Source organism: Tarenaya hassleriana, unplaced genomic scaffold, assembly GCF_000463585.1.
Source record: "Tarenaya hassleriana unplaced genomic scaffold, ASM46358v1 Cleome14, whole genome shotgun sequence".
NCBI lineage: Eukaryota > Viridiplantae > Streptophyta > Magnoliopsida > Brassicales > Cleomaceae > Tarenaya > Tarenaya hassleriana.
This window is the reverse complement of record NW_010964598.1, coordinates 1,268,055-1,292,251: the sequence shown is the minus strand read 5'-3', so window position 1 is coordinate 1,292,251 and position 24,197 is coordinate 1,268,055. Positions and strand designations below refer to the sequence as shown.

General features: G+C 39.3%; 4 protein-coding genes and 1 long non-coding RNA gene across 11 annotated transcripts; 3 read left to right on the top strand and 2 right to left on the bottom strand.

Annotated features, from left to right (window-relative positions):
• Nucleotides 1-1,579: 1,579 nt before the first annotated feature.
• On the top strand, nucleotides 1,580-5,439 carry LOC104808149 (YTH domain-containing family protein 2). Of its 7 annotated transcripts, none has more exons than XM_010533715.2 (9): nucleotides 1,580-1,796; nucleotides 2,793-2,863; nucleotides 3,048-3,171; nucleotides 3,278-3,348; nucleotides 3,450-3,854; nucleotides 3,942-4,460; nucleotides 4,553-4,765; nucleotides 4,847-5,002; nucleotides 5,091-5,439. In XM_010533715.2, exons 1-9 carry the CDS (start codon nucleotides 1,595-1,597, stop codon nucleotides 5,193-5,195), a joined length of 1,866 nt encoding a protein of 621 aa, XP_010532017.2. In that variant the 5' UTR covers nucleotides 1,580-1,594; the 3' UTR covers nucleotides 5,196-5,439. The 7 variants fall into 7 exon arrangements, with proteins under 7 accessions (XP_010532017.2, XP_010532016.2, XP_010532019.1 ...); XM_010533714.2 differs by having other exon boundaries at nucleotides 5,088-5,439; XM_010533717.1 differs by having other exon boundaries at nucleotides 1,796-2,080; nucleotides 5,088-5,439.
• A 2,554-nt stretch (nucleotides 5,440-7,993) lies between these two features.
• LOC104808148 lies at nucleotides 7,994-9,094 on the bottom strand. The gene is made up of 2 exons (XR_770898.1): nucleotides 8,874-9,094; nucleotides 7,994-8,791 (listed from the first exon to the last, which is right to left on the bottom strand). It is a non-coding gene; the product is annotated as an uncharacterized LOC104808148 (long non-coding RNA).
• A 1,819-nt stretch (nucleotides 9,095-10,913) lies between these two features.
• LOC104808147 (metacaspase-5-like) lies at nucleotides 10,914-12,845 on the top strand. Its single transcript, XM_010533713.1, has 2 exons — nucleotides 10,914-11,442; nucleotides 11,852-12,845. Exons 1-2 carry the CDS (start codon nucleotides 11,094-11,096, stop codon nucleotides 12,757-12,759), a joined length of 1,257 nt encoding a protein of 418 aa, XP_010532015.1. The 5' UTR covers nucleotides 10,914-11,093; the 3' UTR covers nucleotides 12,760-12,845.
• A 5,109-nt stretch (nucleotides 12,846-17,954) lies between these two features.
• On the top strand, nucleotides 17,955-18,760 carry LOC104808360. The gene is made up of 3 exons (XM_010534034.1): nucleotides 17,955-17,960; nucleotides 18,068-18,256; nucleotides 18,365-18,760. Exons 1-3 carry the CDS (start codon nucleotides 17,955-17,957, stop codon nucleotides 18,758-18,760), a joined length of 591 nt encoding a protein of 196 aa, XP_010532336.1.
• Nucleotides 18,761-20,685: 1,925 nt separating this feature from the next.
• LOC104808146 (tyrosine N-monooxygenase-like) lies at nucleotides 20,686-23,005 on the bottom strand. The gene is made up of 3 exons (XM_010533712.1): nucleotides 21,926-23,005; nucleotides 21,548-21,821; nucleotides 20,686-21,348 (listed from the first exon to the last, which is right to left on the bottom strand). Exons 1-3 carry the CDS (start codon nucleotides 22,910-22,912, stop codon nucleotides 20,978-20,980), a joined length of 1,632 nt encoding a protein of 543 aa, XP_010532014.1. The 5' UTR covers nucleotides 22,913-23,005; the 3' UTR covers nucleotides 20,686-20,977.
• Between the last annotated feature and the right edge of the window lie 1,192 nt (nucleotides 23,006-24,197).

The window sequence follows — 24,197 nt, the reverse complement described above, 5'->3', positions numbered from 1 at the left end:
AAAAAACAAAAAAAATATATATATATATATATATATATATATATATATATATATATATATTAATGAAGAAACACGTTCAGACCACGGCAAAAGGCAAAAACGTGGCACCGTGTTAGTCTTTGACGGTCCAAACATTTGGATTGTCACTAATATTATTCATTATTATTTGCTACTTGAAGTTGACAACAAAAACTTGCCCCCAAGCAAAACTTTGGATATTCACTTATCTAACATAACTTAACTTGCACTCTAAAAATAGAAAGGGAAAAGGTTGGGCTCGATCTATATTTCTATTAATAATGTTATTTCGACATCTATCTATTTAACCGAAAAAATAGGATTAATATTTAGATTTCGGGTTCTATAATATATGTTATAAGAAAAAAAAATATTATTAGAGGTTAATCTTTTTTATCTATTGGAGCCTCTGAAACGAATTAGTTGCTCCAAGTGCTTAAGCTCTAATGTTAGTACAAACTAACCAATCAATACAGAGGATGGTTCGTTTCTTCTAGTTCTCTCCTACCCCTTCTTTGGCGCTTTCCAAACATCCAAAACAATATATATATTTTTAAAAAAAATCAAACTTTAAATTTACTTTTGGATCAAAAAATATATAATTTTGTTTGATATTTGATTTAATATAAATTGGTAAATATTCTATATACGGGTGTAAATATTCGTAGATATCCGTCTTTTAGTCACGTATAATCGACCTGTATCCATCCTTACCCCATATATATATATATAGTTTGAAACTAATAAAAAAATGTTAAACTTATCTTTAAAATATATACCATGTGCCATGTTGTATGATATTGTAGAGAAATAATGATTGATTTTTGTTTTATTATGATTGAAAATCAATTTTATTAATATAAGCTATAAAAATAGAATTAATTCTAAATATATTAGAAATCTTATACATGTGTTTTTAAATATTTTATCATAAAGTAGTTAGTTAATAAGAGAATATCAAAAATCAATTACGGGAATTTTACATTGTTTGAAATGGTGTTATATAAGATTGTATATGGCAAAAATGGCCATACAACTTTGTATTGAGTTTAAACGTAACGATTAAATTCAACTGTAAAGCTTAACTAAACACATAAGGTTGGTGCAAAGGGTAACATTTTTCCATAAATGATTGTAGTATCAAAGAGAGAATCTTTATCCAATTTGATACTTTCCCATCTGGGAAAAGGAATCTTATTTTCTATATAAAAAAAGAAAAATAACCTTTAGTTTTACTCCCAAAGGAATTCTTATTTGGTGGGATGCTACACTATTTTTCTAAACACAATGATTATGCTTTTTTTTATTAACATAATTAATTTAAATTTCTAAACTTTTAAAAATAAATACTTTTAGATCAGTTTATCATAATGTCAAGGAAATGTTTATATATATATATATATATGTAAGGCATATAATGTTCATAATTGTTAGGGCTTGGAAGTTGGAACAATGATGACATTGTTGCGTTTTTAAGTTGAATTCCAAAGATTCCTCCCTTTTCCCTAATCGAACACAGAGAAAGGGAGCACTTGTGTTATGTTGTGTAAGAATAAGATTCCTACATACATATGATATGCCCCAATATGTTTGCTTTGGACCCTCATCCAACGGCTTATATTCATTCTTCTCTGAATCTCGTGACGTGGATCCCTCTCCTCCGTCCATTTCGTTTGTGCCTCTCCCACTTATTTTTATACCGAAACGGGGAAAAAAAACAAAAAGGAGAAAAAAAATTCTCTCTCGCGTCTTCTTCATCAGCCATAAGCCTCTCTCTGGTATTTGTAGTTCTGTTTTTTTTTTTTTTAAGACAAAAGGAGAAGTGTGTCTCCGATGTCTCTGCGAATCTGTTCCAGATTTTTATAAAGCCTTTTCTTTTTCCCGGAAAGTACGCTGCAAACAGATAATTCTCGGGTTAATTTCTCTGAGCATTTTCCCGTCTTGTTTTTTTTTTCTTGTTGGGAAATTTGATATTTTTGTCGTCTCAGACAAATATATAGTTCGGCTTTTTATTCTCCTGCTGCTTCAATGGCTTCTCACGTCCCAAAACCTTCCCATAAAAGTGCCCCCCCTCTCTCTCTCTCTCTCTCTCTCCTTTCTCTCTCTATTTACATATGTGCGTGCGTTTACGTTTTTGCCGGTGTTTACATATACGCTTGAAATATTGTAGGTATATATATATATATATGTGTGTGTGTGTGCGTATTTTTGTATATATCAGGTCCTGATGTTCATATGGAGTTGCTAGCCCTCTGGTTCTTCCGATTAGGACGATTTTATGTCTGGCTATTTTATATGTTATTAAAGAAATTTGGGTGATTTTTTTTTCCTGGTTGAAAAGATTTGAGCGAATTTTCGTTTATCTTGCAAACGAATACGGAATACATGAGAATGGAAGGGGGAAAAAAAAATCAGAAAATGGGTTTTATATGTATGACTTCGTATTCGGACATGAGTTAACGTTTCAAAAGGTAGAAGAATCAACCCTGCCGAGAAGGCGTCCTGTAGGATGCTCGCCCAGATAAGAAAACAGAAGAAACTAAAGATATGTATATCTATATGATTGCTTACTATACGCAATATATATATATATATATATATATATATATATATATATATATGTTATATCTGTAAATAAAGTATGTTTCTTGTGGAGTTTGGAATGTGTATTGTCTGGTGGCGATGGTTGGGAAATCATAGCTTGTGTAGTTTTTAACTTGGGCAAAGATTATTTGGTTCTGATTGATTTCTTTGGAACTTTCTCTGTGTTTCAGCCATTGAAGATACGATGAAGAACCTCAAGGTGGATCCTCTTGCAAAGATCACCGACTCTGGCACTGACAAGGTAACCTCCATTTCTTTATTATCTTAAATAGAGTCTGTAACTTGGGGAGAAATTCCGCGGCCACAAAGATACAGATGTTCTGTCCTGACAGATGATGATGAGTTTGATAGTGTTTTGCATCAGTAGACAGGAACTTATGTTGTTGTTCTTTCCGTTTTTTTTTTGCGGGGTTTGGGAATTCAAGGTATCTTCGTCAGGAGATGTGAAAGGTAGTGTTGCTGAAAGTGATGATGCAGATTATGAATCTCTTGAGACATACCAAGGGTTGCCATGTCCTTATGGTGGCTACTATGGATTCTATTATCCAGGTTTGGTTCTTCAATCTGACAATACCGAACTGTTTTCTCTTTAGGGCCGGGACATAATGTTTGATGTTTCATATATGTGTTCATATCTGGAATAGTGTGTTGACAGGTCTTGATGGTTCAGTTGGAGAAGCAAAGGATCAAGGACACTATGGTTATGGAACAGAAGTTCAATACCCGGTAAGCTGTCTTATAAAGAAGTCAAGAATTTACTCAAAGAATCATATTCTTTTTCTTGGGAAAAAGTCTAGACAACATATGTTCATTATGTTTTGATTTAGGTTATGCATGGGGAAAACGGTTCTTTGATCTATTTGATGCCGGGAATCCAACCATTTGATGTCAGTAACACATACTTGCCTGTAAGCCCGGTTGGTGTTGATCCTCAGTACACAAGTCAGACACTGCATTCATCCGCTCCGATGTTTGCAGCTCATGGATATCTTCCGAACCCTTACGGTTATGGAGATATTATGTCACCCACCTACTTGTGGGACCCGTCTCTTCTTGCTGGAGATGGCGCATTTGGAGACACATATGGATATGGTTTAGTTGCAAGTCCCCCTGGCCTAAGACAGAACCTGTCTTCTTCGAGCCATAATCACTCGAAGAGCAAGACTTCCTTCTCTTCTTTGAATGCCTTGCCCGGTCATAGTATAGGCAATCAGCCTAAAACTCCAAGCAAGGTGAAATTTTATCCTTCTGGTGTTATGTGTTCTTTATATTCCCTGAGCATATATTTAAACCTTCTTCTGTGTATCTGTTGATCCTAGAACGGCTCAGTTCTCCAATCACATATACAGCGAAAAGGGTACTTCCCATTAACAGCATTTCCGCCGTATAGTCAAGAAAGAACTGGAATGTATTACCCGACTGATGCTATGTGGAAAAGGGCTGGATCTTTTGATTGGGCTGCAACCGAGAGGGTGAAAGCAAGAAACAAAGTTAATGGCAGCAGTATCCGCGAATTTGCCAATGGCCAAGCTCATCTTACAAATGGAGGAAACCATCCTTGTTCCTTGTCCAATGACGGGAATGAGAAAAGAAACTCGGAAGCTTCTGTTGTAATCAGAAAGGATCAATATAACCTCCCTGGCTTTCAGACCATGTATGATAAGGCATTGTTCTTTGTGATCAAATCATACAGCGAAGATGACGTTCACAAGAGCATCAAATACAATGTCTGGTCCAGCACTCCCAATGGGAACAAGAAGTTGGAAAATGCATACCAAGAGGCTCAGAAGAAGAATGAGGAGGAGGGTGTCAAGTACCCGGTTTTCCTTTTCTTTTCGGTATGCTGTAGGATTCTGCCAATCATCTTTCTGGCTTCTTCCGAGATGATGATGATGATGATACAGGTTTTTTTCTTGTTCTGTTCCCTCAGGTGAATGCAAGTGGTCAGTTCTGTGGTGTAGCTGAAATGATTGGTGGGGTGGATTTCGAGAAGAGCATGGATTTTTGGCAGCAAGATAAGTGGACTGGTTATTTCCCGGTCAAGTGGCACATCATCAAAGATGTCCCAAATCCCCAGTTACGGCATATAGCACTTGAGAACAATGAAAACAAGCCTGTGACCAATAGCAGAGACACACAAGAGGTAACAGTCAACAAATCAGAAACCGGAAAAATTCTTTGTTTCTTCGAATCCTCTGGCTAATGCCATTGTGAATCTCACCAGGTGAGGTTACCTCAAGGGAATGAAATTCTGAACATCTTCAAGAACTACACAGCAAAAACCTCCGTATTAGACGACTTTGATTTCTATGAAAGCCGCGAGAAAGTGATGCAACAGAAGAAGCAAAGGTCTTCAGTGCATAACGTCGCTCAAATAAAGGTTTTTTGATTTGTCTCTCCAATCACGCTCACAGTGCATATATCTTCTGTTTCCTTCTGATGAGTATTTGCTCTTTCTATGACAGAAGACAGATGACTTGGTAGCTGGTTTCCGGGCAATGGACATATCGGCAGCCAAAGCCGTTGAATCAGAAGGGGGAAACAGAGACAGATTGAAGGAAGTAGCAAATTGATGGGTTTGAACTAACACGTAATGTCTGGTTTGGTGTTGGGACCAAAGCTTTGGAAGGCATAAATTCTGATTCTGAGACAGGACAAGACGTGTGCCATGGAATATGTATATATGGGTTCCCTTTGTATCTTGTGGTATGGTATGTGTAATTGGGGATTGAGATGTTTGGGTGTGTGTTTCTAATTTGTTCGCCCTTCGTATCACAAGGAAAGCCCACGGTTTGATCAATAGTGAAAGAAAGGATAGATTCTGTGTTCGCTTGAGGTTGAATAATATATGATTTTATCAAAATCAAATTCAATATAAAAGTATAATCAAACCGAAACTAAATAAATATTTGAAAGAACGAAAAATTCTTTTATTATAATTCACCCTCTCTGCTTCTTCGGGTTTGGGGTCCTCAGGTTCTTGTTGCACAGTAGTTTCAGCGTCGCCAGTGGGCATTGCTGAGGCAGTGGCTGCATCCGTTGTTTCTGACGGCGTCGGATCACTTCCGACCACCATTGCTCGACTTATCAGAGTTTTCAGCGGCAGCGGCAACAAGCTCTTCGGCAATGCCTTCACTGTTATTTTCATCAACTAGATGGTCCAGAGTAGCTTCTTCCCCTTCCTCCATTGTCATCTGAGACGTAATGATCCCCACAGGTGACTGCACGGCAGTAACCAGCTCGGGCAGCAGTTCCCCGATTTCTAGACTCCTGATCGTGTTTGATACATCAGCAGCCCCCTGAGATCGGCTAACTGCATCTCCATCAAGTTCCTCGTCTTCTTCTCATCATCCATCTCTGTCGGAAGATCTTGGTTCTCTTGTTCAATGTGATCTTTTGACCCTTCTCCCATAGAGATGGTCTCTGCCTCGGGTGGGTTTTCTTCCACCGGCTCACCACCATCATCAACCTGCAATTCAGCTTCATTTCCTTGCTGAGGTTCACCGGGTTCATCTATTTTTTCCTCACCGGTGTCCTCGGGTTCTATATCATCGCCGTTACCATCATGCTCAGTAGCATCTAAGGACTCGTCCATTGCTGGTTCGTCATGGACAGCAGAAGATTGCCCCTCGGTACTCTCAGACTCTCTAATCCTTTTGACTCCTTTGACGCAGGTGGTGCCATCTCAGAACGGGTTCCCCTGAGCCGTAGTAGAGCCCCCTGAGATCGGCTAACTGCATCTCCATCAAGTTCCTCGTCTTCTTCTCATCATCCATCTCTGTCGGAAGATCTTGGTTCTCTTGTTCAATGTGATCTTTTGACCCTTCTCCCATAGAGATGGTCTCTGCCTCGGGTGGGTTTTCTTCCACCGGCTCACCACCATCATCAACCTGCAATTCAGCTTCATTTCCTTGCTGAGGTTCACCGGGTTCATCTATTTTTTCCTCACCGGTGTCCTCGGGTTCTATATCATCGCCGTTACCATCATGCTCAGTAGCATCTAAGGACTCGTCCATTGCTGGTTCGTCATGGACAGCAGAAGATTGCCCCTCGGTACTCTCAGACTCTCTAATCCTTTTGACTCCTTTGACGCAGGTGGTGCCATCTCAGAACGGGTCCCCCTGAGCCGTAGTAGTCTCTTGACAGCCGTAGTAGTCTCTTGACGCGGCTCAGGGTCTGATTGGTTGTAACGCTGTGGTTACTGTTGCGGTTGATAGCGTTTTCAAAAAGTTTGGTAGCGGTTGTATACGGTTGGTATTGACTGGTTGATAAGTAGTTGTTGGTGGCGATTGCTGTTGGTTGCGATTAGAAGTGAATGATTGTAAAAGTTTGCGGCTGTGTTTTGTTATAAATTACCAAAAAGGACATAATTATAAGATATTTTTTAAAATTAATTATAATTAATTTTTATATTATCATTTGGAAAACAATATTTTTATAATTTATAAAAAATATATAAAAATATTTTAAAATATAAATTTCATCGATTTAATTTATATTTAATTTAAAAATAATTTTATTATAAAAATATTAAAAATAATTATTGATACATTTAAAAATTATATAATCATATGATACTATTAAATTTTTTTAACTCAAATTATAATATCAAAAATTAAATTTAAATTATAATACCAAACAAAATCATCAAGAAAATATATATATCTTACACAAAACTTAATATTAGATAACTAAAATGAAAAACTCTCCTTATTTCCATCAACTTCCCTCTCTCAGCATTCCAAACAGACCAAGCAACGATCCAAGCAGACCAAACAGCAATGTGAGCTTTTGCAGAATCATCAAAGAACTCGTTTGCGATATCCAACTCGCCACATTTGGCGTGAAAGTTAATCAAAAGTTAATCAAAGTATTCATCACGTAGGAATTTGATACAAATCCATATCTCACCACCTATCCATGAATCACAAATCCAGTAGTACTCCACTGAAGCCTCGTACAGGCTTTTAGAATAAAGTGAACGTGAACCTAGTGGCCATTACACCACGTTTCTCCATCTGGGTATAAAGGGAAACCGAATGAACCGCATTGTCCGATTTCAAGCTCTAAGCAGAGCCACGTATCACAGTGTTCCACATGAATATATCTGGTTCCGGGATTTGATCGAACACTTGGAGGGCGTACTAGAGAGCACCGGGAATTACTATGGAAGCGGAGAAAATGCGATCTCTTACCGCCAAAATATTGGACAAAAAGTCATTCACGATCATAGAAGCGTGAATTTGCTTCATAGATTGTTTCTTCACTTCCTAATCGATTGAATGTTGTTGTTACATGGAATGTGATGAACACGTAACAACGACTACGATGTAAGATGTTTCGAAGTCCACCAACCCGAGAAAAATCAATGAAGAGAAACAAAATTCCATAAAAAAAACAAAGAAGATGGAGACATTCATTTGCTCATTTGCTCAGAAAAAATCGATCCCTTTTGTTACAAGGAGGAATCGGAGAAAAGAAAAACAAATCAGAGAAAATAAACCATAGGATTCAGACAGACATATCTGGAAACGACGAAGATAATGATGTCCGATGAGTTTCCGGCGAAGATAAAGCCGTAGTCGAAGAAGAGGATGAGTTACAGAGAGAAATCGTCGCTAAGCGTGAGAGAGAACGGAGAGAATTAGTTTTTTTTTAAATTTTCATTAACGGTATTTTAGTCTTTTGATTGAAACGCTGGAAAACGCTACCGAAACGCACCAAAAAACCTGCGTTTTGATTCTTCAAATTTGATAGCGATTACGTTTATCTGCGGTTTAACCATTCGGTTTTCCAACCGCCACCACCAGCCAGAAATCGCAACCGCTCCGTTTGCGAGTGGTGGCGGCACAACCATCGCCCCTTCAGAAGCCAATGAATCAGCCTGGCGTTTGCGAGTTCAGACACGTTAGCTTGGCTTCCTATTTCGCTGGATGATGGTTGTTTTCCTTCATTGCCAGCTTCTGACATCTCTACATCACCTTGCGGTTCCTTGCGTTTCACAAGTTGGGGACGAACCACCTACTCGGTCTACGAAGCTCAGTGCCTGGTTTAGGCAAGAAAGGCAATATGTGCTCTCTGTTATCCGATGCTTTAGGAGGCTGGTTAGATTCCGTGGGAGCTGTTGAAGGTGTTGTAGGAGAGATCTTCGTGATGGCAGAGGGCTCAGCTGTTCCAGTGAGGTTAAAAATCCCAGAGTGTAAAGCAACATAAGGAGTTACAAAACGATCAGAGGTTAGAGTTGTAGTTACCAGTGGCGGAAGAACCGGGCGAAGGATCTGCTGGTAGGCTTTGATCCCACTTGAAAATCGACGACGACAGAATGAGCTACGCTTTCAAAGCAATTGGCTGTCGACATAAAGGCGGTGGCCTAGTCGTTCAATACGCTTCCGGAGAGAACCTGGACGACACAAGTACCCTACATACAGAATAAAGAATAGAGCGAGCGATGGAAACATAAAAACTCGCGGAGGAATTTGTTGAATTCCTCCATGTGGACAAGAGGTGGAGGTGGAGAAAATGTTCTTCAAAGTTAGGCACCTCCATTTGACATTAAGCCACCATTGTTGAAGCCATCATCTTTGAAGCCACCTTAGTTGAAATTTGCAGCCATTTTTGTTGAAGAAATTAGAGCAAGAACCTCTATAAATAGAGAGGTTTGGGCGTGCAAATACATCACAGCAACAAGAAGGAGAAACACAAGAGAGAAAGAGAGAAAGGGAGAAGGAGAGTGAAAAACAGTTTTGCACGGTTTTGATCAAGTGATCAATCGGATATCGATCTCTTATCCGATCGATCTGAAATTTTGTGGAGAGCTTCTACACTCTTTTTTCTTAATTCTGACCGGTTGGATTTTGATTTCAACGGTTAGAATTAAAGAAACGGAGGTTTTACTAGTATTTGCCTCCATCATTTACACAAGTGCACCGCACAACCAAGGTGCTCTGATACCACTTGTTGGGGATTTTACGTTACTTCGATTGTTTATCACGGATCAGTAACACAAACCCCTTACTTGTGTAAACCTGCGAGGATGACAATATCTAGTGCAATGGTACGAGACAACGATTTTTAACGTGGAAAACCCCCTCGGTGTGAGGAGTAAAAACCACGGGACCGTAGTCCACCCAAAAATCCACTATAACTGGATTACAAAGTTCACACAACAACCTCCCGTATACAAGAAACACACCCCAAGGTTACAGAATATATACATCAATATTCTAACCTCAATATTCCAAGAGAGCACAACTTAACAAGCTGTAACTTAGGTAGCAAGTCAACCCCGTATATTCTGATTCCGGCAACCAATGCAAAATCCCACCGCACAAATCAAAGAACAGAGGGTCTAGAACGAGCATACCAAATTTCACCTCGATCGGAGAAGAATCCACCGTCTGATTTTCAGAGCAATCAGACCTGCCACGGTTTCTTCAATTCTAACCGCTGAAATCAAAATCCAACCGATCAGAATAAAAAACAAAGAGTATAGAAGGTCTCCACAAAATTTCAGATCGATCGGATAAGAGATCGATATTCGATTGATTGTTTGATCAAAACCACTCAAAACTGTTTTTCACTCTCATTTCCCTTTCTTTCCCTTTCTCTCTTATGTTTCCTTATTGTTGTTGTGATCCATCTGCACCTCCAAACCTCTAATAGAGATTATAGCACCAATTTCTTCAACAAAAATGATTTGGAAAACAATTTCTCCACCTCTACATCTTGTCCACATGGGAGGAATTCATCAGGAACAAATCTGCTCAACCGTGATGGATGCCGCATCTGCATTGGCACAGACGCTCTCGAGCTCGGCGTACACCTTCCGTATAAACTTGTCGGCCTTTCAGCCACCACCGACGCAGCATCGCTCGACAGCCGCGCCAGTTCGTCTCCGGGCATGAAAAGGGGAATTTCGAAACCCCTAATTCACGAGATGCGATGCGAAGGCAGAGATTTGAGTTTCTTCCGAGAAAATTCAGAGAGGGATTCGAAATTTTAACCCCGACGAGTTTCTAAATGAGAAGACAAAATGACTAACATATCATAAGGAGATGCAAACACGTCACATTATTTTATTTAGTTTTTTTTACAATGGAAAAAAGTTCATATATTTATTGGATCACTAATAAAATTCAGTGTCTTTTTTATAATCGCAGAAAAATTTATGTATTTTTTAGATCATTTAAAAAGTTGAGTGTTTTTTTAGATTCGTTTAAAAATTTTAATATTTATTTGACAAAAAATAAATTTTTTCTGTCAAAATTAAAATTTTCAATTTTTTTTTTGAGATTTTTTCTTAAAAAAAGGTAAATAGTCGAACAATATTTTGGCAGTTAAAAAACCAAAACAGCCACTAGTATTCTTAATCAAATGAATGATGAATCACCAGTCACGTTAGCCACCATTGTCTTCCCCACTTAACAGAGAGCACTCATAAGCAAAAGCACAAAACTTTCGAGGTATCATCAATGGCGAAAAAGAAGGCGGCTTTGATTGGGATTAACTACCCAGGAACCGAGGTCGAGCTACGAGGTTGCGTCAATGATGTCTGGAGGATGCACAAATGCCTCGTCGACCAGTACGGATTCGCCGAGGAAGACATCACCGTGTTGATCGACACCGACGACTCCTACACTAAACCCACCGGGAAGAACATCCGCAGAGCGTTGTCGGATCTCGTCGGAGCGGCGAAGCCAGGCGACATTCTCGTGGTTCATTACAGTGGGCATGGTACGAGGGTGCCGGCGGAGACCGGGGAAGATGACGATACTGGGTACGATGAGTGTATTGTTCCTTGCGACATGAATCTTATATACGGTAAGTGAAAATTGACTCGGAGATTGAGTTTTTCTTCTTCTTCGTCTTGCTGAAAATTTGAATTAACTTTTGTGCGCGTCTATGTAACTGATGGGCAAATCATCATGTTGAGAAGTGTGGATTTGGGAAAAGATTTCCGGTGAATTCTGGGTTTGGAGTATTTATCAGTCAATGTTCATCTTCTTACCACTAGGCGTTCTGTCTGATCGTTGATTTGGAGGAACAGCGATCATTCTCTCAATGGAACAATGTTTCCCAGTGGAATTTTTATCAGAACAGGAAATTGAGTCAAGAAGATTTTGATTTTCTTATTGTCTTGATTGCTTGAACTTCTGGGAACCCTTTTCATAGGAATGATTGAAAGCTTGATAGCTGTTCAAGATCCATGTTAAGCTAATTCTGTATCCAGATGATGATTTCAGGGATCTTGTGGAGAAGGTCCCGGATAGTTGCCGAATGACCATCATCTCAGACTCTTGTCACAGCGGTGGACTCATCGATTCAGCCAAGGAGCAGATAGGGGAGAGCACGAAGAAGCTGAAGCAAAGTTCCGGAGACCCTTTAGGGTTGGATCTCGGAAACTGCTTGCGTAATGTTGTTGAGAATATGCTCATGTCTTGCGGGATTCACGTTCTTTGGCGTAAGGAGGAAGAGGAAGAGGAAGTGCCAGAAACCGAGACTAGGGAGATGGAACTAGAAGAAGATGGAGGAGAAAGAGTCAATGGTAAAGCAAAGTCTCTGCCTTTGGAGGCCCTGATCAACATTCTCAAACAGCAAACGGGCAAAGATGATATCGAAGTTGGGAAAGTGAGACCGACCCTTTTCGACATGTTTGGCGAGGAATCAAGCCCAAAGGTGAAGAAGTTCATGAAAGTGATTCTGAGCAAGCTGCAGCAGAAAAACAGCCATGGTGAGGGTAGCAAGTTACAGGGAATGATAGGGAAATTAGCTCATGAATATCTGGAACAGAAGCTTAACGAAGAAAACTACATGAAACCCGCGATTCAGACAGAAGTAAAGAACAAGAAAGAGGTTTACGCCGGGAAAACCAACATTAAATATCCCGAGAATGGGATTCTGATCAGCGGATGCCAGACTAATCAAACTTCTGGAGATGCAAATCCACTAGGGAAACCCGAAGAAGCCTATGGAGCGTTCAGTAACGCAATCCAGATCGTAATAGCAGAGAGGAAAGGCAGAATCACGAACAAGGAACTCGTCTTGAGGGTTAGACAGATTCTCAAGAAACAAGGTTTCACTCAACGACCAGGCTTATACTGTCATGACCGTTGCGTAAACGAGCCCTTTATATGTTGAGAAGTAGCAGAGTTAGCCACATTTTGTGGTATTTGATAAGGGCTGTCTTCGGGAGCTTGTGTTAAACCAACATAAACCATTATTTTTTTTTTCTCTTTTGTATGGTTTTAGATGTGTATGTGAATGTAATGTGCTCTTTGTTCGTGGTTTTAGTATCTATGGTCTACGATTTATGAACAAAACATTTTGACAAAATGTCACAACTAAGTTTTAAAACCGAACTCAAGTGTGGATGGTAAGATGTTAAGGTGAGAAGGAACAAAGTGTCTTCACCCGAATCCGAATCCACGTTGGACCAGAAACCGGCTCTTTTGCGGTTTATGCATTGTGTTTGTTTGTGTGTATGGAAACTGAAACAGACATCTTTTTTGTGTGTTGACGAAGCTTAAGATTTGGATGAAGAGAGAAGGAAGGTGTCCTTTTATTTTGTTTTTTTTTTCCTTCATTGTTTATTGTTATTGCATATCATTTTTTTTTAAATAAATCGAGTCGATTGGTAATATCTTTAGAGCATTTTAGATATGTCTTTACATATGACGAAGTGAAGCTGCTCTCGTTCTGTACTGTCCGTTTATTACAGCAAACTCGTAACACCAAAAAGTGTTCATTAGATTGTGAACCATGTATAATATTATTATGTTCTTTGTGTATATTACTTGTGCATTTATATGGAATCAACGATCAATTTAAAAGCTCATTACAACAATGTTAGGTTGGCCCTTTCGGTTTTGCCCCAAACCCAAATGCCCAAAGGGAATATGATATGACGAAAGCTGAATATACACACCCCTCTCCTAATTTAGAACATTGCAAAAGAATTATCAAAGAGCTCGAAACTTACTTTTGTCGTGGAGCTTAGGGGGAGTCTGTCTTCCTCTGTATTTGGTTTTGTCATTACTCGTACATATATATGTACACACATGTGTGTGTTGTCTCACTCGTCAGTATCTTGTACCCATGCTAAATCTGCAACACAATATAATCTTATTATGATGCGACCACAACTACAGGAGAAATCATATATAATATATATATGTGTGTATGTATATAGAGTGAGAGAGAGAGAGAGAGAACCCTCTAAGAAAGACTCAACAGCGGCATTAGGGACAAAAAGCCCAACAATCCGCTGGTTATCTGTGGTAGTCTCTATTCGAACAACTCGGAACCTCTTATGGCTTTGACGGGCCTGCACCGACCACACAACTTCCATTCATTTTGTCGTTTTCCTTCCGGATTATGACACTTTCTTCCTCAAAACACCCTCTTTTATATATACACAAAGAAAAGCTTACTTGTCTGGAAAGTGCTTTCTCGATAGTTCCCCGGACGGGAAGAATGAGGCCGCCTAAGACGTTCACTACTTGTATTTGTTAGATATGTGATTCAAGAGCAGTTTCAATCGGTTATTTGGAAGTTTTTAATTCTGCAGTTAAAGTTGGGAAGTTTCTATCGGTTACTAAATTCTCTCTATAAATATGTGTATTGATAGTTTTTAGAAATCATTGCAGAAGTTGGGTTTTCTGTAATCCTATTCATCGAGTAGATGTGTGCGTATATGTTGTAATAAATATTTTGTTATGAGAGTCAATTACATTTCGTGTCTTATATGTATATGTACATTATGTTGCAGAAAAATTACAGAGAGTTCCAGTTTGTTTGTTATTGTTCTCTTTGTCTTTTATGTGTGAGTATTTGAAAAGAGTGAGGTGTTAGGCTTACTCTTTGAGAGGAATTCACAATAATTAACAATGGTATCAGAGCATTTAATGGTCTTTTTGAGATCTGTGGGAGTATGGATCGGAAAAAACGATTCAATTTTCGGGTTATGATTTAGGTTTTTGTTTTTGGGTTTGAAAGAAATGAGAGTCGTTACAACGAAAACGTTTCCGATAGGGGCCGAAGAAGAAGATAGAAGTTGTTTATTGAAGAGCTCTTGAATCAAGGAGGAGTGTTAGATATGTGATTCAAGAGCAGTTTCAATCGGTTATTCAGAAGTTTTTAATTCTGCAGTTAAAGTTGGGAAGTTTCTATCGGTTACTAAATTATCTCTATAAATATGTGTATTGATAGTTTTTAGAAATCATTGCAGAAGTTGGGTTTTCTGTAATCCTACTCATCGAGTAGATGTGTGCTATATGTTGTAATAAATATTTTGTTATGAGAGTCAGTTACATTTCGTGTCTTATATGTATATGTACATTATGTTGCAGAAAAATTACAGAGAGTTCCAGTTTGTTTGTTATTGTTCTCTTTGTCTTTTATGTGTGAGTATTTTTGTGTATTCAAAGGAAAGAGTGAGGTGTTAGGCTTACTCTTTGAGAGGAATTCACAATAATTAACAGTGGTATCAGAGCATTTGAGATCTTTCGGGATCTGTGTGGTGTGCAAGATGCGATTTCTGTGACAGTTTTGTTCATGGTGGTTAAGGGCTTATCGTGAATCAAAACTTCGGGAGAGAGAGCAACGAGGACGTGGAGGAGTTTCAGACCGTGTCCGATAGGCCTCAAAGTGTGGTGCAGATTTTCTAGAAGAGTTTGAAGAAAATCCATGTTGCCACCTGTAGCAGTGCATGATGGTGGAGAGCATGATGGACAAATGGTTTGAGATTGAGAAACCAGTTATGTGACGTGAAGAAAAAGATGTTGTAAGTTTGGTTTTGATAAAATGTTTTTCAATACAGTCAAATACGTTGGTTTTGTTGGAAGAAAAAAACGAAGATGAACCGAAGGAGAGTCGTGATGATGAAGACGGCGATTCCGGTGGCATCGAAGATTATTGTGATTTTTGACGGGTTTATGTCGTGAATCCGGAAGTTGCGGATCCGAGAAGGGGCAAATATGCACTCGGAAAAGCATTTGAGATCTCGAGATGAGGCAGTTTTGCACTCGAGAGAAAATTTGGATTGTTACGAGAACAGAAAATTTGCACCAAAGTTTGAAGGAAAGCCGAAGTGTAACGTTGATGAACTCTTGAGTCAGGGAGGAGTGTTGGTGATTGACTCAAGAAGTTACAAATGAGTTTTGGGAAGTTATTAAAGGGAAGTTACCAAAGGAGTTTAAATCAGTTTTTTGTAGGTTACAAAGTTGTCTTTAAACACATGAAATGATAGTTGTAGAAGTTTATTGCAGACTTTGTGTTTTGTCTGTAATCATATGTGAGTGTCTTTCTTTTGTGTTCAAAGTGGAGAGATAAGGAATCTCTCCAAGAGGAACAATGAGATAAAGATCACCCGTATATGTGTGTGTAAAAGTGTATGTTGTGTAATGTTTGTGTTGTAATAAAAGGAAGGTTTTTTATGAGAGTTTTTCGATTTCTAAAGAACTAACAGTATTCTTCGACCAACCGTGCAAAACTCCCCAGCTTACACTTCGGTCCATGCATGCACTGTTTCACCCACCATTACGAAGGAAGGAAGGAAAAAATAAAAGCCACACATAGTAAGTTGATATTTCTCCGAACAAGCTTTATATCGAACTTTGTTGACAGTTAAAGAGCTACGACCTTGGCTCAACAAACACGGGCCAAGATAGATAATGAATCTGGGCATTCATCGTATCTATTTGATTCATAACAAACCTAAAATGACAACTAGGGGTGGGCCCGGGCTCAGTTTCCGACATTTTCGGGTCATTCGGCCTCGGTCTCGCCCTCTGTATCATGGTGGTCTACCGTGAGTCTCGGCGAGGTCGAGAGGGGTCTACTGTCAAGTAGAGAGGACCGGCAGAGGCCAAAGACTTGAGGAGAGAGAGTCATCGAGGGGAAGGGGTCAAGGGAGTTGTACATGGTCGTGGTGAGAGGGTCAGCGAGACGAAGCGCAAACTTATAACTAATTTGATCTCGGCCAGCGTAACAGATAGAACAAACATTATGTTTATACAGGCATAACAAAGATATTTGTATCAAGGATTGTAGATATGGTATATATATACAATTCTACATAACTTACAATGCTTTCCTCCTCCCACGTTGCCAATTCTCCAAAATCAACCCAGCAATTGTTCTCCCTTTCCCCACATCAGCACCATCTCCAACAAAGAATCCCGCTCTGTAATAGAAAACAACATTGTCGCATCGGCAAAGGACAAGATCAAAGGTCATTAACAAAGTTTCTGGCACTAAAAGCAACCTGACAACCATAAACTAATGTCTCAATCTGCAAACACGACAGAGCCTTTGACCTTTCAAGCTCTTCCTTTATTTTGAGATTATAAGTAGGTTCTGGAGGCTGCACTGCAGATAAGGATGATGTTTCCACAATGGGATCTGGATGAGGAGGTGATAAGCCCTACTATCGTGTATATGTGAGGAAGAGCAAGGTGAGAGAAGAAGACGGATTGGAAGTAATTGAGGCTTAGAAGCAGACAACAACAAGGGAGCTAGGGGGAAGAGACTGTCGGGAGCAGAGGATCATAGTCGGCAGATTAATTATTACCTAGTATTTCTGTTTTGCCTTTTACATGGATGTGTTCGTGGTTCTGCAAATTTGTTATTAGTAACTGCCATGTCAGCATCTTTGTCGCTGATCTTGGCCCTTAAGTATTAGCATTTTGGGATTTTGAGAGTTCATGCTTTTGGATTTGAGAACTTTTGTAAGTGGAGAAGAGGGAGAGTAACCTCTGTTCTTTGTTGTAATTACTGTTTTGGTGAATACAACTTTGAGTTTATCTTTTACAAACTTATCATTTTGGTATCAGAGCACCTCGATCCTACCATGCCCCCAAAAGTTGATGATCGCTGGATGGAACATTTGGAGGAGCTGCTACATGTTGGAGTTAATCATGTTCCTCGTGGGGTTTTTTTTTTTACTTGGTCATTTGTAATTTTTTATTTCAAATTTGAATAAGTCCTAGAATATCTAGAGTTAAGTATGATCTTCCATATTTTTTGTTTTGGTTTATTTATTATTATTTATTATAAATAAGAATTATGAGTTCAAGAGATAAGAGTATCAGTTGAAAAAATCTCTCTTCTCTCTCCTATTACTAAATCCTCTCACCAACTATTCTCCTTTTTTTTCCATTAGTTTTATTTTTTCAAAATGAAAAACCAGAAAAATAAATGCATGAACTCGTGTTGATTAATTTCTAACAGTGGTATCAGAGCCAAGGTTGTTGTTTTTCCTTTCATAGTGTCGAAATCTATGTCAATGGAAGAGTTGTCGGGGAGTGTCGATCGAAGTGGTAAGGGTATTCAAAATGAAGGTGTTGAGACAACGAAGATAAAGGAAAGAAGCGTGTCTCTTCAATACCCACTCCTGACAAAGACAAATTACATGGTATGAGCTATGAAAATGAAAATTTATATGCAGGCACAAGGTGTTTGGGATGCGATCGAGTTAGAGGGATCTGTCGATAAGAGCAAACATAAGATGGCTCGTGTAGCAATATGTCAGGGCATAAGTGAGGAGACCCTGTTACAGATAGGAGTAAAAAGAACGACAAAAGAAACATGGGATGCCTTAAAGATGTTAAATCATGGTGCGGATAAAGTAAAGGAGGTCAAAGCATGTCGCTATGATGAGAGCTTGAAGGACTCAAAATGGAAGAGAGCGAGTCAGTAGATGAATTCACCGGAAGAGTATCGACGATCGTGAACAAATTAAAAGCTTTGGGAGAAAGCGTCAACGAAGGGTACAGTTTTTACGAAATACATCCAATTGGCATCAACTATTGAGGAGTTTGGAGATTTGACGACTAAGTCTATCGAGGAAATTACCGGATCACTTAAGGTGCATGAGGAATGGTTAAGGGGTCGTGAATCGAGAGTTGATGAACATGTTCTCCTCGCTCAGGGTGACTGGCGAAGAGGTCGTGGTAGAGGTCGTTCGTTTGGACGAGGTCGTGGTCGAGGAGGTGAGAAATCAAGGTTTGATATAAACAAGATCATGTGCTATGCGTGTCATAAATATGGTCATTTCGCCTCTGATTGCAAAACAAGAGAAGAGAGAGATGACAAAACTCATCTGGCCGAAGAGGTTGAAGAGGAGGCCATTTTGCTGTAGGTGAAGACAGATGAACAATATTAAGGAGGAGATTGTTGAAGTTAATCATGTTCCTCGTGGTATTTTTTTTATTTGGTCATTTGTGATTTTTTATTTCAAATTTGAATAAGTCCTAGAATATCTAGAGTGAAGTATGATCTTCCATATTTTTTTGTTTTGGTTTGTTTATTATTATTTATTATAAATAAGAATTATGGACTCAAGAGATAAGAGTATCAGTTGAAAAAATATCTCTTCTCTCTCCTACTACTAAATCTTCTCGCCAACTATTCTTCTTTTTTTTCTATTAGTTTTATTTTTCCAAAATAAAAAACCAGAAAAATAAATGTATGAACTCACTACATTCCAAAACGGGAAAGTTCGAAGCTGCTATGGGAGAAATGAAAGGTCATGTTTTCTCAAAAGATGGGAACGTTCGAAGCTGCCATGAGAGAAGTGCAAGGTCAGATTTCACAGATCCAACAGACGTCGGAGAAACTATTTGTGATGATGGAGCACCGACACTCACATGAGAAACCACCTTCTGTGCCTCTGCTTCCGGACGAACATTCTTCATGTTCCCAGCAAACCATTGATCCCAAGGGTAAATAACCGGTGGATGACATCGACTCGCCGCCACTGGCACCGTTTCTGCCTGGAGAAGACCACACACCACCATCGGCGATGGCCGAGGTACAACCATCATCGTTTATTGCTGGTAATGATCTCAACCTTAAGAAAATAGACATGCCTGTTTTCGAAGGGGTTAACGTCGCAGGATGGTTAGTTCGGGCGGAGAGGTACTTTCAGTTTGGGTGTATTTCGGATCGGGATAAACTCAACCTCGCTTCACTTAGTGTCGACGGTGAGACTCTTTTGTGGTTTGACGGAGAGAAAGACCGACATCCCTTTCTGGACCCTAAGTTCCAGTTGGGAAGTGTGGTCGAAGGATCACGTGCAATGTCACGTGACCCACCCTGGGTGCGGTTTCATTTACTTGAATAGGAACATATGAACTTTTTTAGGAAGATACTAATTTCGGTTTCGGACAACAATTTTTGCCAAATCCAAATTGTACACCTAGAGATTCGCTATTTAGTTTTATAAAAATTATACTTATTCCTTTTAATACTCCACATTCGCATGACTTTTGCTGAAAGTATTTATATCTGAATTGATTTTAGAAAATTTCGCATCTTTTAAATGGAAGTCCATCTTTGGATTACAATTAAGAAATATTATTTTGAAATTATTAAATCAATAGGTGAATAAAAGGACTTTGGGCCTTACATATTTTAGATTTATGGACCAACTCTAATCACAGGCTCGGCTTTTATGTAAACTTCCAAGGCATGCAAAAACGGGGCGGACTAATGGACAGCCTTTCTCATGACAAATTACTCTTTAAGGGGTCAATTAATTCCTATTTTGGGTTTTAGTTATCATATATTGATAATTTTTTTTTTGTAATATGTTAAATTAATTTGTAAATAATAAACCGTATAAATTCATATATAACAAACGGGATCTAAAATTTATTAGAAATAATAATTACACGATATTATTTTAGTGGAATTAGAATAATTTAGAAAATTAGTATTAGTTTTATATAAATCAATTGAAAACATTAAAATATTTATTTTCCAGAAAAAAAAAAGTAATATAGCAAGAAAAGTCTGTTCTTTTCCAACACAGCCTCTCTCCAGCTTCTTGTCCTTCTCCTGTTTCAATCAACCTTTTCGATTCATCATTTTTTTATTCTCCGCGTCACGTATCCGTAGTTCACTTTTTTTTGCTCTGAAATCATCACAGCGCGATCACACACATTTTACCCTTAAAAAGGAAACAAGTTTTAGAAAATTATATATATATATATATATATAACTATATTTGAACAGGCAAAAATCCATCAAGTATATAAAGACCATTAATAGTAAAAAAGAAAAGATAAGAATATCGAACAACATTCATATATATATGTAACACGTATTAATTTGGTAACCGGTGGTTACACTAGCGAGCACGGTCCTTATTACACGACAACAGTACAAAACGACAAAAAAAAACACACGGTATCAGCGAAAATCTATAGGAAACACGACCTTTCAATAACAAAGAAAGATACTTGGACGAGCTGCATATTGCATGGCATCGATCACGTACGCACAAGCGTGCGTACGTAAACGTTTATACGTGGGTATATATAACGTTTTATACGCAAACGTACGTTCTCCGATTTCACTCCCTTGGCTCTGGGTAAAGATGTGGGGCCAACCGGAGCTCGGCCGCCGCCATGAGGGGCTTGGCCATGAGATTGTTTTCCGGCGACATTTCGAGCTCGATCTTTTCCGTACCGGGAGGGAGGTTCCATGTGAAGGCTTGGAGGAGCCTAGCCAACAGCATTATGGTCATGTTTGTGCCCAGCTTGCTCGCGATGCAGCCACGTCGTCCGGTACTAAAGGTCACGAACCTCATGTCCGTCTCGGTCAGTTGTACCTCTGGTCCGCACTCTGTCCCACCCATGTGCCGTTCCGGCCTGAACTCGTCTGGATTCTCCCATACATTCGGGTTCCGGCCCAGTCCCATACGGCTCACATGAATAGTACTCCCTGTATATACATATACAACAGAACCCGTTAGATTTTAAAGAAATTTACGTTGTTGAATCCGTTTTTACTGCGTACCCTTTTTCACTTCTCACTAAATTTCGAGTTTAAAGCATCCATATAGGCGTGACAAATTTCACATATATACATATATATCATAGAAACGGTTAGATAAGGAATTTATATTGTTTGTACTACGTACCCTTTGGGATGAAGTAACCACCGAGGGTGGTATCTCGCGTTGCTCGGCGAGCCACGACATTGGGGACGATAGGGTGCAGCCTGTATCCTTCCCTGCTGCAGGACTTTATATAGTTGAGGCTCGGGATATCGGATTCTTGGACGAGCCTTTCTCGTCCCACCACCCGATCCAGCTCCTCCGCCGCCTTCTTGAACGTTTCCGGGCAATTCAACATTTCCGCGATTGTCCATTCGATGTTGTTCGCGGGATTGTCAACCGCCGCAAAAAACAGCTCCTGAGAAGAAGAAAAAACAGATCAAATGCATGAAAACGTCAGTCCTTGAATCGCAAACGCATGCATGTACACGTGTGCGTGCGTTGCATGTTAATTATACTAACCCTAACGATGGCTCTGAGCTCTGGAGGAGACAACAACCAGGACCCATCGGTATCCTTGACGGTGACAAGAATGTCAAGCCAGTCTCCAATCTCTTTTTTCAATCCTTTCTTCCTCCAGAACTCGATCCTCTCGTCTATGATTGGTTGATTGTATTCTCCGACGATATCGCAAGCCTTTTTCACGATCTTCTCTTGACCGTCCAGGTCCCAGCCCCGAAGCCATGGGACGTAATCCGAGATGCAGAAGCTGTAAACGTAGTCCAAAGCCGTGAAGATGTTGGAAACATGGATCTTCTCGATCGGACCGAGCCCACCATCACCTGAAGATTCCTTGAAATACTTCCTCCCAAAGATCATCCTCATCGGGGCACCATGGCAGTAGCTCCTCACAACATCTCTCACGTTCACAATCGGCGATTTCTGACGTAGGTTCTTGACATAAGCGACCAGGTCGTCTGCTTCCATTACCCTTCGCTCATGTAACCAGTCAAGCCTCTCGTTCGATATTAGCTCTTGGACCATGACCCTTCTCACCTTCTTCACTTGTTCGCCTGATGGGTTAAAGATAGCAGAGAGATAACCTCCGGTCAAGGCACTAGCCGAGAAGGCCTCAGGCCTGTCCGCAAAGATATTGTCCTTCTCCTTCATCACCTCTCTAGCGATCTTGTCGCATGTTATCTCGATGGCGTAAGTGTTTCCGAAGCGAAAGCTCGCAATGTCGGTGTTGAGTTCCTTCATGACTCGGTGCATCCACCGGGCGGTGGGGCGGTTCATGAGCAGGTGGGGGAGGTTTCCGACGATGGGCCAAGCTTGCGGTCCCGGTGGAAGCTGTGGACCACTGGTACGGCCTTTGGTTTTCTTGGAATTCGACGAGGTTGTGATGAAATATGCAATCGCAGCTATGGAAAGGATTAAGATTTGGACCGTGAAAACACTTGGGAACATCGTCAGGTGACCGAGTAACTCGGTGTTCGTGGTGATGTTCATGTTTTTTCAGCGTTTGCTAAAACACGACCAAAGAAAAAAAAAATAGCTGCTTTTGTCTGTCGAAGGAACCGCTAGAACATGGAAGTGAAGGTGTTTATGTTTTGGGTGCGGTATAAGCGTTAGCTTGGGTCTGTATTTATAGCATCAAAAACTCCCGGTTCGGTTCGGTTCAGTAGTTTTTAAACCGGATTCGCATACCGGACCTGTTATCCAGAAAAAGCAAGTGGTCGGTTATCGGGTGGGCTCCACACGATGTATGTACTTAGGGCTGCATGTAGAATATATTAATCAGCCAATGAGTCAATTTTGAGGGTAAATACATTCACCGTATTTTGGTTTCCGTTATAAGTTGTGATAGAGTTAAACGTCCGTTAAGTTAACACGGCAGTGACTGTTTCATATGTATTGCATAGTAATTTTTGGACGCAGGAGGCCGTTTTGGACGTGTGTATATAAATGAAATTATCATTCTTTATTTAACAATGTCGGAACTTGGCCATATAACCGCACTCACATACATTATATATATATATATATATATACATATATGATTTCGTGTCATAGATCGAGTTAACTTCGGCAAATATATGTACACGTCACGTTAAGGACTAAACAAAAAGATGATGGGTAGAATTAATTAAGCACCAAATAATTATACATATATTATATATACATAGATCTACTGCAATTGGAAATGAAAACTAATTTTAGTTTATATATATAGGCATAGACATATTTTACTTCGAATGCCTGTAGTTTCCATTTGCATTGAAAATAGGGTTTGTGCATGAAAAAAAGTATTTCACGTGACCAAAAACCTTTGGGTAAAGGTACGACATATTTTCTTACATTCCAAAAAAGAAAATCACAAAAAATAAAGGCAAAATTTAAATAGTTACGAAAACTATAATTAGATGGTGTTCTCCGCTTTTTTTTTTCCCCACGTGGATATTATCCTTTTGGTCAGCTTCGATAAAGACAAAGTAGATGAATCGACAATCGGGCATTGGCTATAAAGTTTTCTCTCTCCTATATGCACCTTGTATAAATTATACACACACAAATATAGGTTATAACCATACAATACATACACACATGGAAATTAACTAAATTAAAAAACTGTAATATACCATTATGGACTAAAAATATATGGAAATCCCTAGAAAATATCTGTTTTAATTAGAGTTTATTTCATCGATTCGAAAGTTATGTTTTGTGGAAATTTACTGAAATATGTCAAAAATTTAAAAAGTTTTACAACTTATTTTTTTCCATCTTTCTAATA